This window comes from Lithobates pipiens, unplaced genomic scaffold (assembly GCF_037356315.1).
Source record: "Lithobates pipiens isolate NorthernLeopardFrog02 unplaced genomic scaffold, aLitPip1_a1.2 Scaffold_18, whole genome shotgun sequence".
NCBI lineage: Eukaryota > Metazoa > Chordata > Amphibia > Anura > Ranidae > Lithobates > Lithobates pipiens.
The window spans coordinates 269,059,399-269,074,468 of NW_027507758.1; the positions used below are offsets into that span (position 1 = coordinate 269,059,399).

Genomic DNA, 15,070 nt, shown 5'->3' on the forward strand with positions numbered 1-15,070 from the left:
TACAGCTGTAAGTCGCTTGGGGTATGTCTCTATCAGTTTTGCACATCGAGAGACAGAAATTCTTGCCCATTCTTCCTTGCAAAACAGCTTTACGGACCTGCCTGGTGTGTTCCTTGGTCTTCATGATGCTCTCTGTGCTTTCAACAGAACCCTGAGACTATCACAGAGCAGGTGCATTTATACAGAGACTTGATTACACACAGGTGGATTCTATTTATCACCATCAGTCATTTAGGACAACATTGGATCATTCAGAGATCCTCGCTGAACTTCTGGAGTGAGTTTGCTGCACTGAAAGTAAAGGGGCCGAATAATTTTGCACGCCCCACTTTTCAGTTTTTTATTTGCTAAAAAAGTTTAAAATATCCAATAGATTTCATTCCACTTCACAATTGTGTCCCACTTGTTGGTGATTCTTCACAAAAAATTAAAATTTTATATCTTTATGTTTGAAGCCTGAAATGTGGTAAAAGGTTGAAAAGTTCAAGGGGGCCCAATACTTTCGCAAGGCACTGTATATAGGTCTACAAATGTTCTTTAATGCCCCATACACACGGTCGCACTTTCAGACGGAAAATGTGCAATCGGAATGTTTTGTCGGAAATTCCGATCGCGTCGGCTCCATCTGACTTTTTCCGTTGGAATTTCCGACACAAAGTTTGAGAGCTGGACCTAAAATTTCCCCGACAACAAAATCCGATTGTTTAAATTTCCGATCGTGTGTATACAAATCCGACACACAAAGTGCCACGCATGCTCATAATAAATTACGAGATGAAAACTATTGGCTACTGGCCTCTTTATAGTCCCGTCGTACGTGGTTTACGTCACCTTGTTCTGAACAATCGTTCAGAAAACAAACTTTGCGCGACCGTATGCAAGACAAGTTTGGGCCAAAATCTGTTGGAAAAAATTTGACTTTAACTGACAATTGCGCGGTCGTGCGACACTGTACCAAACAAAATTGACGTCCTTTTTTCCCCCCCACAAATAGAGCTTTCTTTTGGTGGTATTTGATCATCTCTGCGATTTTTATTTTTTGCTCTATAAAACAAAAAAAGACCGTCAATTAAAAAAAAAAAAAAAGCAATATATTTTACTTTTTGCTGTAATAAAAATCCCCCAAAAATATATTAAAAAAAAAATTTTTTTCCTCAGTTTAGGCTGATATGTATTATACATAATTTTGTAAAAATAATAAAAAAAAAAATTAAAAAAAATCGTAATAAGCGTATATTGATTGGTTTGCTCAAAATTTATAGCGTCTACAAAATAGGGGATAGTTTTATGGCATTTTTTTAAAATTAGTAATGGTGGCGATCTGCGATTTTTATTGTGACTGCGACATTATGGACACATTGGAAATTTTTGACATCATTTTGGGACCACTGTCATTTATACAGCGATCAGTGCTATAAAAATGCATGGATTACTGTGTAAATCACACTGGCAGTGAAGGGGTTAACCACTAGGGAACGGTGAAGGGGTTAAGTGTGACCTAGGGAGTGATTCTAACTGTGAGGGGGCTGGGCTTGAACACACAAGACAGAGAGCAGTGATCCTGTCACTAGGCCTAGGTCTCCGTGACACGATCGTCGGGAGACCAGCGGACATCAAGTCCGCGAGCATGCGTCAGGGGTGGGAAATGTACAAGGACGTACAGGTATGCCCATTTGTCCAGCCGTGCCATTTTGCTGACGTAAATGTACATGCGGCGGTCGCCAATAAGGATGAGCTCAGGCGTGTTCACATGGTCCACATGCAGAGCCTGCCAGGAAGTTGGCGTAATGCTGTGCTAATCACAGGCAGTGAGACATCGCCCCGATGCGCGGCTGAAGAGATTGAGCAATGTCTCACTGCCTGCGATTAGCGCAGCACCGACTTCCTGGCGGGCTCTGCAAGTGGACCATGCGAACACGCCTGACCTCATCCCTAGTCTGCAAGCGGTTAATGATGTTCACTTCAGCCAGCCTTGAACTGTACTGTATGTTCATGAGGACGCCATTCCTCAAAAAGTAGCTGGGTGCTTTTGTAAATTTCAAATAGTGATTAAAAAAAGTGCAAGCATCTATGGTAGCTATCCAGACCTGGCACCTCTTTTTTTGGGGTGAACTAATAAAAGACGTACATTTTTCATGTAGCTAGACAAAGCTATGTTCACATTAAATACCAGATCAAGCGCAGAGCAAACAAAACAACAAAAAAATAAAATCGATTAGATGATAGAAGAGAATAATAATTACCTGTTCTGTGTGAGGGAATGAATCCTATTTATTGAGATCAAATCATGATGTGCAATGTACAGTAATGTACTGAGCTTGTTTTACTATAGTCAAATCATTATTTCTAGGAGGACAGGGATATTTTGCAGACAGACATACAAGAGACAACCTAAAACCATTTGGTAGCGCCTGTGCACAGTACTCACTCTTGTACACTGTAGGATACACCCATACTAAGGAGCATGAAAATATCCAATTAAATGAAGCCATGGCCAGCACAACCTCTTATACAAGAAGAGGTCTGCACACAAGCTAGTTAATGATTACAGCTTTTAGCCAGGAACAAAAGCTGATGTTGTCTCACTCTGAAATGTCTTTACAGAACCACAAAACAGATTAGTATAAATATAGGTCAATTGCAGTCGCCGCCGAATCGGCCTACACCTACCTAAAAGGAAAATTAAATGTCAGCTTTTTCTAGGGTCAGGTTTCTGTGGGCTGAGGTTGTGTTCCTGTGGTAAATGATTGTGCTGTGCAGGGAGGTCACTTAACCCACAGGTGAGTAATTACAGGTGCTACACATTTCCCCAACAAATGTGGCCTTTGGCCTTGCACACAGGCATTAATAAGTGAAACTGCAATTGGGAATTTAACGATAGAACTCAAAAAAAAAAAAAATAAGTAATACACACACACACACACACATACACACATAAAAAAAAAATTAATAATAATAATAATAATAATAATAATAATAATATTATATACACACACTTTTTTTTTTTTTTTTTTACGGCAAAAAAGTAAGTGCATTTTTTTTAGGAGTCGGGAAAGCATTGCACCAGCAATCAGCAGATCGCTGATGCCATGCTGGTTTATTGGAGACTGTCAATGAGAGCTGTCTGCCTCAGCTTCCCACCGACAGGAATACTCAATGAACTACCACGGTGCTCAATAGCGCCGTGGCAGTTCATTGAGATCTACAAGCCAACAACCGCAAAGGATGCTGGGACTTGCATTTCATTCATGCACAGAACTCTGAATGAATGAATGAATGAATGACGTGGCCATGTGGGCGGAGCGCTGTTTTCAAAATTAGACAGCTAGTTTGGGGAAATTCTCCCTGTACTGCTGTCAAAGGGAGAGAAGGCTGCAGCAGTGGGGATATGTTAAGCCCCATACACACCATCAGATTTTCTGCTGATTTTTTTCCTTCAGATTTACCAAAACCATACAATATGGGAGGTCAAACCTTAGCAGTTTCAATTTGTATTCAATCAGGCAGGCCCTTGCACTACATGGTTTTGGTAAACTTGAAGGAAAAACTCAGCAGAAAAAAACGGATAGTGTGTATGGGGCGTAAGTTCACACTGGCATTAAAAACAGGCGTTTGAGGTCTTTTTTTGTGGGAACACACTAACTTTCCTGGTTGATCTTAGTATAGCTGGTACCTATATGAACTGGATTATCCTGACTTATTGGGGTACGGCCCTGGAGTTCCCTCATAATATTTTCAGCATGCCACAGGTTCCCCTAAGGGGAGTTTATTTACATATTTTTAACTTTTATTGTTCTCGGTTTTACCTAGATTTTGAATCGGTTAGAGCTTAATGAAAATGTATTACCTTAAAGTGGAGTTCCACCCAAAAGTGGAACTTACGCTTTAAGCACTCCTCACCCCCTTACATGCCCCAATTGGTATGTAATATTTTGAGGGGGAGGAGTGGGTACCTTCTTTTTAGTGGGACCTTCTGTCCCACTTCCTCCTTCCTCTTTTCAGTCCCGCCTAGTCGACTCCTCCTCTCACGCCCCCCTCCCCCTGCCAGCAATCTTCTGGGACACGTCACAGGCCCCAGAAGATTGCCTGGCCAATAGCAGAGCACAGCGCGACTCGCATAAGTGTGCCAGGTGTGCCCAGACACACCTTAAGCTGCACAGATTCCCCCTGCTGCTTGGCTGCATAGAAAGGGACTCTGGAATCTGTCCTCAGCCCCTTTCAGGGTCTGTTCAGGCCCTTGATATCTCACCAAAGCCCCCAATGATGTTCCTAAATAAATTGTAAAAAAAAAAAAAAATTTCTACAAAAAAAAAAAAAAAAAAAAAAATTGTAAAAAGTAATAATAAAATAAAAAGAAACTACTGACAACATCCATTGCCCTACTGAATAATATATATATATATATATATATATATATATATATATATATATATATATATACACACACACACACACACACACACACACACATACATATATACACACACACACACACACACACACACACACATACATATATACACACACACACACACACACACACATATATACACACACACACACACACACACACACACACACACATATATATATATATATGTGTATGTGTGTGTGTATATATGTATGTATGTGTATATATGTGTGTGTGTGTGTGTATATGTGTGTGTGTGTGTATATGTGTGTGTGTGTGTATATGTGTGTGTGTGTGTATATGTGTGTGTGTGTGTATATGTGTATATATGTGTGTATATGTGTGTATATGTGTGTATATGTGTGTGTGTGTGTGTGTGTGTGTGTGTGTGTGTGTGTGTGTGTGTGTGTGTGTGTGTGTGTGTGTATACACACACACACACACACACACACACACACACACACACACATACATACATACGTGTGTTTGAGCTTTGGGGTGCACACCCTAATGTAATAGGCTGTGCACACCTATGGCGACTCGCACATGCGCAGTGCGTGCCGGCCATGAAGCCGTAAGCCCTCATGGCCGGGTGCCCACAGTTGCTATGACGACGCCGCAGGGAGGAGGGGGGAGAGGAGCGAAGCTCCGGGTGCCCACATTGCTAGACGGCGGGACAGGCAAGGGTCTGTTTATTAAAAGTCAGCAGCTACATTTTTTGTAGCTGCTGAATTTTAGTAAACTAAAAAACGGGAGGAACTCTGCTTTATTGTGAAGGTTTTCCTTCTGTCTATGGCTCTACTCAGAGGGATCTGGGGAGAAAGGCATGAGGTAGTCGGATATTTCTAAGGCTTCATGTACACAGGACATTTTTACAACCTCTCCTGAACAATTTCATTTGACAGATAGTAACTCACGTTTAAAACGTCAGTTTTGCCACATTTACATGCTGCGTTTAGAAACGTTTCTAAAAGAAAAAAAAATTAAGATTTTTTTCAATGGCCAAAAATGAAAAACGCCTATAAACGAAACGCGTCTAGACACCAGTAGTGTTTTTAGCTGTGTTTGACGTCTGAAACGTGGAAATCTTCCTCGTCTGAAGCCATTTTTTTGCTTTCGAAGAAATGCTGTTAAACGCAACGCTGCCTAAAAAGGCAATAAACTACACTGTGTAGATGGTCACATAGCATAACATTGAAGGAGTTCAGGGGCAGTTGAAAAAAAGTGTCCAACTGCCTCTGAACGTGCGTTTAGCAGCGTCCCATGTACATGGGGCTTAAGGCACACTCATGATGCGCACTAGAGATCTCCCCGACAAAACACTGTGCACGGGCTCTCATGCCCAGATATTCGATACACCTTTTGTCTTAGTGACTGGATTAACCAATACTGGACTTAATCTGTAAGCAATATGAGAGCTCTCTCATTGTCAGCTGCGCATGTTGATAGAATATTTTATGATTTAATATATATATATATATATATATATATATATATATATATATATATGTATATGTGTATATATATATATATATATATATATATATATATATATATATATATGTATTCATGTATGTATCCTGGTAAATATACATTAACAAATCTTACAGATTTTTTTTGTTTAGTCTCGGTTGGTACTGGCTCTAGAAAGGTTTCTACATTATTACCTTGTTAATATACATCTTTTGATAATTTTCAATAAAAATCTATTGATAAGTAAAAGAACAACCTCTAAATGTAGCAATACGGTTACATTTAATGAAGGTACAACATTTAGAAACTCACATGGTTTATGATTAAAACAGGCACATCTAAGTATGCAGACATCCAAGGTAAAGCTCTCCACATAGACCATCCTCTTCACCGCCATCAACATCATCCCTTCCATGCTGCGCCCCATGAGCTGTTCAACTCTCGCTTTCAGATCGCTCTACTTCAGGGTAGTCTTCCCGGTCACAATTGCAGACTGACGGTGGTGAGAGCCGGCGGGACAGAGGATGGTCTATGTGGACAGTTTTACCCCAGATACTTGGATGTGTCCGTTTTCATAATCAACCATGGGAGTTGCTAAATGTTGTACCTTCATTAAATGTAACCATATTGCTACATTTAGAGGGCCTCTCTTCTCTTTTATACTCTGTAGCTCCTGCTGGATTTTGCTTCTAATCCCCTTGTAGAGGCTGCAAATTGTAGATGGTATTTTATACACAACCCATCGCATTTTTATATGGACTATTGACTGAAAGACCTATGAAAAAATGGTTGTGGAACGAATCATCTGATTTTCCATTATTTCTTATGGGGAACTTCGCTTTAATAGTGCTTTAGATTACAAGCATGTTACCGGAACAAATTATGCTCACAATCCAAGGTTTTACTGTACCTCAATGTGACCTGGTAACAGGCTGATCTTTTACCACCTACCTAATGAGAGCAAGCTCTGATCAGGTAGTGTTACAACATTAGTGAAAAGTCATATGGAGTTTTATAAACACATTGTACATTTCATTTCAGTTAAAGATATTTGCGCTAAAAAGGGAAAGGCATGATATTTTGTTGCTGTGCAGGGTGATCAGGAATCCCATTGGTGCAACCACTCCTTAGCTAAAATAAAAATGAATAAGGGCAAATCCACTCAGCAGTTATGTTCCAGAACTTGATGATTATCTGTGGGTTGGGAAAATAGATCCGATTTATAATTCCATCAGTCCCTCCACTCACCTTTCCCCAATCACACACAAATGCACCCCAAACCTATGGATGTTAATAAAAAAAAAAAAAAAAAATAAGAAAATCTTTAAGTTCTGGACACAGATGCTCTGTCAGGCTTTGACTGCGATCCGTATGCACAGTCAGAAGATTTTCCAACCAAGACAAGTAAAAGGAATGGTACCATCTAGGACAGGGAAAAAAAAAAAAAAAAAAAAAAAAAAAAAAAAACACACCCCACCCAAAAAATAATAATTTTTTTTTAATAAAAAAATAAAAAATAAAAAAACACACACACACACACACACACACACACACACACACACACACTACAGTCTGTCCAAGTACTACTACTTAAACTTATCTAAGTGCTTTTTTTCTGCACATAATGCATGCACAGAGTTTGCCATGTATTCCAATGGCTCTAGTTTACACCATGCAGTCAGTTTCCGGTTAGTTTCTGCACCGGAAGCTGACCAAAAAATGACTGCATGGTGTGAACTAGAGAACTAGAGCCATTGGAATACAGGGAAAACACTGTGCATGCATTTTTTAGTGCAGAAAAAAAGCGCACGGAACTGTGTCTGGTGTGAACTGGCCCTTACACTGCGTAAGATCCACCCTGGGAAGTACGACATTCTCTTGTTTTTTTATTCTCATGAACAAATTCATAGCCTGGAGGAGGAGGGTGTGTCTGATGGAGCTCCACGCATTTGGATGATGTATCTGCCATCCTTCCTATGCCTTAGTGGCTGTGGACTGTGAGCTGCTCCTCCATCCATCCCAGGCGGTTTGCGCAGGAGAAACACAGGCCTTATTGACTCACTGCCATTGATATGTGTGTCCATTACATTTGGTAAGAGTACCTCATCTTGTGTGTATCACCTCTGGGATTTATCTGATCCACTCATACTTCTATCAAGGCTCATAGGAAGAAAGATCTTTTGAGATTCTCCTATTGGCTTATGTATTGTTTCAGATATATATTTTCTCCAGCGCCCACAAAGTTTTTCTTTGGGACTTTGGAGTCTATACACAAATATTTTTTGGACACCATTATGTTTTTAGATACATTATAAATTGTCACTTTTCTTTAGTGCTCATATAGGACTACAAATTTTTAGCGCTACACATATTGTTGTTCACATAATTACGATCGTGAAATGCATGTTCCTTGCTAAAAAAACATATATATTTTTTTTTTAATCGAGTCGTTATGGGTAAAAGTTCTGCTTTAAACATGGGCTGACAGATTGTGGCCAGATCAGGAGATAGATCTCCTGTATGTGAGAGGCACCTAAAGTGACCGGCCAATTTTGGAAAAACTGATGATTGGGTATAGCGCCTCTTCTGGTAAACTAGTGTTGGCTTCTACTTCAGCCCCCTTGTACATTTGTAAGTGCTTGTAAACTTAGATGAGCTGCAGCTCGCTTGTGATAGCACTCTTTGACAATGGCCAGACTGTCGGCACAATAAAACACACACCTATGAAGACAATGGCCAGTTTAAACGTTTTGTAATTTTTCTATAGAAGAAACCTCCTATGTACACACCGCTACTCATTGGTGCACTCTTTTACAAGGGTCCCATTGTCCCTAAATTTAGGGTTAAGCACTTCCGCCTATCTAATGAGAGCGCCTTAGTGGCCATTATTACCAAGGTATCTAAAAGTAAAGGTTGTGGATGCTCTACAACATTCAGACTCCATAACAGCGATTCTCAAACTGTGTGCCACGTGAGAGTTGCAGGTCTGCTTTGGGAGTTTTGAAAAATATTTAAAAAATTGCTAGTATTTTTAAATCTTGAATGCATCGAAAAATGTTATGGTAAATCAATGTCGCAAAAGTTAAAAGTAACATATATAAAAATGCAATCTCTATCAGTCATTGGTTCCTTTCGTAACGCGAGACTTGTGCGAGATTTCAGGAGAACTCTATTTCTATTACACTAGAATAATAGAGACAGTTCAATTCCAACTTTGACGCTTATAAATAAAGTTTCTTCATTGTTTAGCAATAGAGAAATACTTAATCAAGTGTGGAACTCTTAAAAGAGAAACTTAATTGAAAAGGCAAGTAAGCGAAAGTACAAAGAAGATTAAAATTACTTCAATCTGATTTGCTCTCAAAAGCACGCACATCCTTCACATTAAAATGAAATTATAATATATATATATATATATATATATATATATATATATATATATATATATATATATATATATATATATATATATACACATACATACATACACACACACACACACACACACACACAAGTTTTTCACCACAAAAATCATTAAATCTTTTCAGGTGTGACGACAGGAATTTTTTTTTTAGATTTTAGGTGTGCCGCAAGACAAAAAAAAAAAAAAAAAAAAAAAAAAAGTTTGAGAAACCCTGATCTAGAAGATATTATTTTCCCAGTCTTGATTCGAGTTTGAAAATAAATAGATAAATAGATGTCTTTATTACTCCACAGCAACCAAACACCTTGCTAAATAAAGCCCACATATACAACCACATGGTTTTCACTTTTATCATAATAACAGCAATGATATTAATGATAATGAAAGTTGTTAGCACTTCTCCCTCCCCCACCAGCAGCAATAGGGTTGTCTGTTCAAATCTTAACCAGTTTTCATGGTCTTCCCTGCGGGTTTCCTCCCACACTCCACAGACACGCTGGTAGGTTAATTGGCTTCTGTCTAAATTGGTCCTAGTATATGTAGGAATGCGAGTTAGGGACCTTAGATTGTAAGCTCTTTGAGGTCAGCGTCTGATGTGAATGTAAATATATACATGTAAAAAGCCGTGGAAATTGTTTGTACTATATATACCTGTAATAAATAAATAAGCAAGAATAACCAAAAGTGAAATCTAGAAATTGGTGCCCTTAATCCCACCACTTGCAACTTTATTTAGCAGTATTATTGAATTTATTTTCAAGTAATCAAACCAGCCCAACCTCTTTGGACTTCAAACAGCAACCTGTGTCCAAGTTATCAAATTAATGATAAACCAGAATAAAATGGCACGAATAAGCATTTATCTTCTGTTCAAAACTGCTTTTCCTGCATAAATATGAGCTCCATTGCTGAGACTGCACTACTGACTTTTTCCAAGTCCAAAACAAAAAAAAAATCATACAGGTCCCCCTACACAGGCGAGTCCATATCTTTACATGTGAAGGTCTATGTTAATATTTGCCTGCTATCAGATGTCTGTGGTAGGCGGGGTTTGCGTAGAACCCTTATGCCATGTACACACGGTCGAAAAAGTCAGACGTAATCTTTTCATCAGATATTCCGATTGTGTGTGGTCCTCATCGGACTTTTTTTTTTTTTTTTAATGAAAATTCTGACTGACCTAGAAATAGAACATGTTTTAAATCTTTCCGACAGAATCAATTTCTAATGGGAAAACCATTCGTCTGTATGCTAATCATACGGACCAAAAACAACGCAAGGGCAGCTATTGGCTACTAGCTATTGAACTACCTTTTCTAGTCCTGTCGTACGTGTTGTACATCACCGCATTCTAGATGATCAGACTTTGTGTGATCATGTGTAGGCAAGACCGTTTCAGCGGAACTCCTTTAGGAAAAAAGCCGCCAGAGTTTATTCTGACGGAAAAAAACGGTCGTGTGTACGTGGCATTAAAATCAGTGGACATCCATACATCACCAAAAATGGGCAGAGCAGTCCAACCTGTACTGACAGCTGATGTGTCCTGGACATCATTTTTCATGAAAACTTCAAATTTGCAACCTTGCACCAATAATCAATGAGCTGTAGATGTAGCAATTATTGGCAGGGAGTTGATTGAAACCGGAAAGTTGTTTCAAGTGTTCCTCAATGTTAAAAATATGAGAAAAACTGCACCAAACTGCTGCAAACTAAAAAAAAATAAAAAAAAATAAATAATAATAAAAAAAAAAAAATGTAAAAAGCATACTTGCCCTCTGCATTGGAAAGGGTGCAGCACAGCACAGAAGCAGAAGATAATGTGAATGTCCCATTTGCCTAGCCATTTTAGATGGAAGCAGGGGGGAGGGAAGTGTTTAACTTTGTTTTAAACTATTTTTTTTTTTTCCCCACACATGGCCGGCTGCGATTTGCAGTCCAGCATCTGATGCATTTCTGTTCACCGGTTCAAGTACGTTTCAGGTGCAAATTTTTGCCTAAATTTGCACCTGAACCAGACCCAAAAAACGCACAGGACCCTTTTCAAAACCACACCGCGGCAGCCCTGGACATGTGTGAACTGGCTCCATCGAAAGCCGGTCACATTCACATGGTATGGGAATTGCACGTGGTTAAAAACGCATCCAATTCCCATATCCCATGCCTTATACAGCGATTTAGTAAGGAGTGGGTGGCCCTTAAGCAATTAGTGCAATGCCTGTTTTTTGGGATTTTTTTTTTTTTTTGGTATGCAGTCATCCACATAATGAAAATAAATGCTGTCAGTTGAAATAGGTATATCCCTTACACACAAAGAAATCGACTTCCACTAACCTCTCTTGTGGGACTGCAAACCAATATTCAAGTTGCTTTCTTTTCCAGTCATGTTGAACCGTAGCTGACGATTGTGCGGCAAAAGATTTCCTCATTGGTTTGCCTACTTTAACGCACAGAAACATAGGTGGGTTTTTGCTCTTTTCTTCTTTGGAGGGCAGCATATCTAGGTCAACAAGAAAACATGGATTTTTACAATAGAGAACAAGGCAGATAAAAAAAAAAGAAAAAAAAGAAAAAAAGCAGAGCAAAGCAAAAGGCTCACTTTAATGCGGCCATCCCCAACAGTATATAATTGCCATAGTTCTCTCCCCTGCTGCTGCTCCATTTAGCCAGCAGGAACAAGGAAGAGCTGTGCTCTATTCTGAGCTTACACAGCGCAAAGGGCTCTTCCCGTGCCATATGTGAAAGTGCGGGGTCAAGTGCAAGAACTATCACATGAAGGGGAACACCATATAGTCCTTCTTCTCCAAGCTGCCAGGTCCTTAATTTGGCTACGTTGTCTGTCAGTGAACAAGACTTAAAGCGATTGTAAAGTCGTTCTTTTATTAAAATAAGCACGTTTATGCTTACGTGCGCTGTGCAAATGGTATTGCACAGAGAGGCCCCAAATCACCTCCTCTGGGGTCCCAAGCCAGTTAATCATTCATGACAGCTGTGATCACTAATGATCTGCGATTAGCTACAGCTAATCACATGGTACAGGGTGCTGCGATTGGCCCAGGAACTATGTGATAGCTGTGGGCCAATCACAGCATAGGCAGCAGCTATTATGATTTGATTCAGAATAGCTTTGCCGACATTGTGATCATGTGATTGCATAGGGATCACATGATCACTTGGCCCTGAGCATGGGATCTGCAATCAGCACACCAGTCACTTCCAAAGTCGGTGCAGGCACATGATGTACATGTATGTGATTGTGCCTGCATGTGCCGCCCTGCTGCAGTACATGTACTGTGGCGGGACTGCAAGTGGTTAAACCATGCCTGGGATCGGAAACCTGTTAATCACGCTCTGAGATTGCCGACCCACCATCCCAGAGCATCAGAGTGCAGTAAGACCGCACCAACAGCGGATGGAGCAGGACAGAGCCAGCGCTTTCTCTGTAGTGCTGCCAAGTGAAAACAAAACATCACTTCCACCCATACCTCTTAAAAAAAGGGACATTTTTTTTGTCATTTTTTCAAATGACAATTTTTTTATTTTATTGCATTTTAGTGTAAATATGAGATCTGAGGTCTTTTTTTTTTTTTTTTTTAAACGCGCCCCATCCAGACGAGCTCGTGTGCAGAAGCAAACTCATAGGCGAGTAGTGACCGCATATGAAACCGGTGTTCAAACCACACATGTGAGGCATCGCCTCAATCGGTAGAGTGAGAGCACTGATGGTAGCCCTAGATAAAAACATGCAATCTGTAGAATTTTTTAAACGTCGCCTATGGAGATTTTTAACCACTTGCCGCCCGCCATATAGAAAAATGACGGTGGCAAAGTGGTTTTAATATCCTGACCGGACATCATATGACATAATCAGGATATTAAGCCGCTGCACGCCCCCGGGGGCGCACATTGCGGCGATCATTGTTGCGGTGTGTCAGTCTCACAAACCCCAACTACGATCTAGGTAAAGAGTCTCTGATGGAGACTCTTTACCATGTGATCAGCCCTGTCCAATCACGGCTGATCACAGTGTAAATAGAAAGAGCCAGTGATCAGCTTTTCCTCACTCGCGTCTGTCAGATGCGAGTAGAGGAGAGCCAATCGGCTGCTCTTCTGACGAGGGGGTCTGTACTGATCCATTATCAGCGCAGCCCCCCCGAGGATGCCCACACTGGACAACCAGGGATGCCCAGCACCAGGTATGCCCCCCAAGAGCACCAGGGATGCCTCACACAATAGGCATCACTGATTGCCATGCATTATTGTTTGGCACTGATTGGCATCCATCCCTACAATACACTACAATGCTGCCTATCAGTGCACATCCATGCCAATCTGTGCCACCTATCAGTACCTATGTCGCATATCAGTGCCACTTCATTGGTGCCCATCATTGCAATATATATTATAGGGGGTGCCAAGTAATTTTCTAGCAAAAAAAAAAAAAGAAGAAAAAAATGTTTTAAACTTTTAAACACCAAATCTCAGAAATAGGCTCGGTAATGAAGTGGTTAAGCTTTAATGTCTTTACCCAATTAAATGGTAAAATAAATCTCACCTTCTATTGGCCCTTGCATTCTCTTCTGTAACCACATCTTTAACTCAGATTCGCTGTCCATCTGGGTCGCTTTCTTGCTGTTGTCTTCAGAACAAGGTGACAAGGAATCTGGAGATTCATCTGAGGCATGGCTTAACTTAGACTGGGCCTTCTCTGTATTTAAACTAGCAGCAGTGGATTTGTCAGTCTTATCAGCGTTTGCATTGGTACAGATAGATGCTTCACTTTGTGACACATTGATAATAGCTTCACAGGACTTTGAGTTTACATAATCTGTCGGGTTCAAGTTTTTCTCTTTAGTAGGACTTAGACAAAGTTCTATATTTTTGGTATCAATTACGTTTTTGTGTTCAGGCAATGGCTCATGTATGGCATCTTTGATAGTGATTCTATCTACAGAGTCTGTGGTCTCATTAAAGTTCAGATCTTCCTGGGTAAAAGCAGAGTTTGATATTCTGGAATCTGCATTCCCAGATGACACTACTGTTCCCTCTGACTGGTCACAAATTTGATTGCCATTCTGTTGCACTAAAGTTTCAACCAATTCAATAAAATCATCTTCTGTGGGGGACTGGTCACATTTTTTGGGGTTAGAGCTCAGAATTATTTCATTGGACCTTTCAGTATCTTTTATGTCAGCATCAGTCACATTTAGTCGGACAGTGGGTGTATTGTCAAGTTGTTCATTTGTATCTAGTTCAGTGGCTGCATCTGCTTCCATCATCTTCTGGTCCTCCACACCAGTAACCCCATTCTTCCTTTTCCCTTTATTCATGGACTTAAACTTGCTGAATGGATTGATGTCCTTTTCTGAGGAGAGGTCCTCCCATTCCCCAGGCCTGTACAGAGGACAAAGATCCTTTGGTCTATCGCTGTTAAGAGGAAAAAGTGATGGATGGGTGTGGAATGTTAAAAAAAAATAAAAAAAAAAATGGGAAAAAAAAATAAAAATTAAACAACCAAAAAAATGTAAATAAAAAAAAAAAAAAACAATTTCTCAAATATAAAAATGGTAAACAAAACAAAAAAAGGCATCAAGGAAAGAATAGAATACTGAAAAACTAAGGTTCAAAAAAACAACGGTATGGCAAAAAAAACTCATAAGTAACACAAATAAGTGGATGTTTTGTGAATGACGTGATTGGTGGTTTTAAGCAAAGTGACAATTGTAACAAAGGAACTGCAAAAGGTCACCTCTCGTGTCCCAACT

The 15,070-nt window shown here is 39.9% G+C and overlaps 1 protein-coding gene across 1 annotated transcript in view; it reads right to left on the minus strand.

The window, feature by feature from the left end:
- LOC143987850 (nuclear receptor coactivator 7-like) overlaps nucleotides 1-15,070 on the minus strand; it is a gene marked incomplete in the record, with an annotated part of 72,675 nt that overhangs the window by 55,933 nt on the left and 1,672 nt on the right. The window contains 2 exon segments of the mRNA XM_077486943.1: nucleotides 11,640-11,805; nucleotides 13,861-14,699. Coding sequence (XP_077343069.1) covers nucleotides 11,640-11,805; nucleotides 13,861-14,699 — 1,005 coding nt within the window.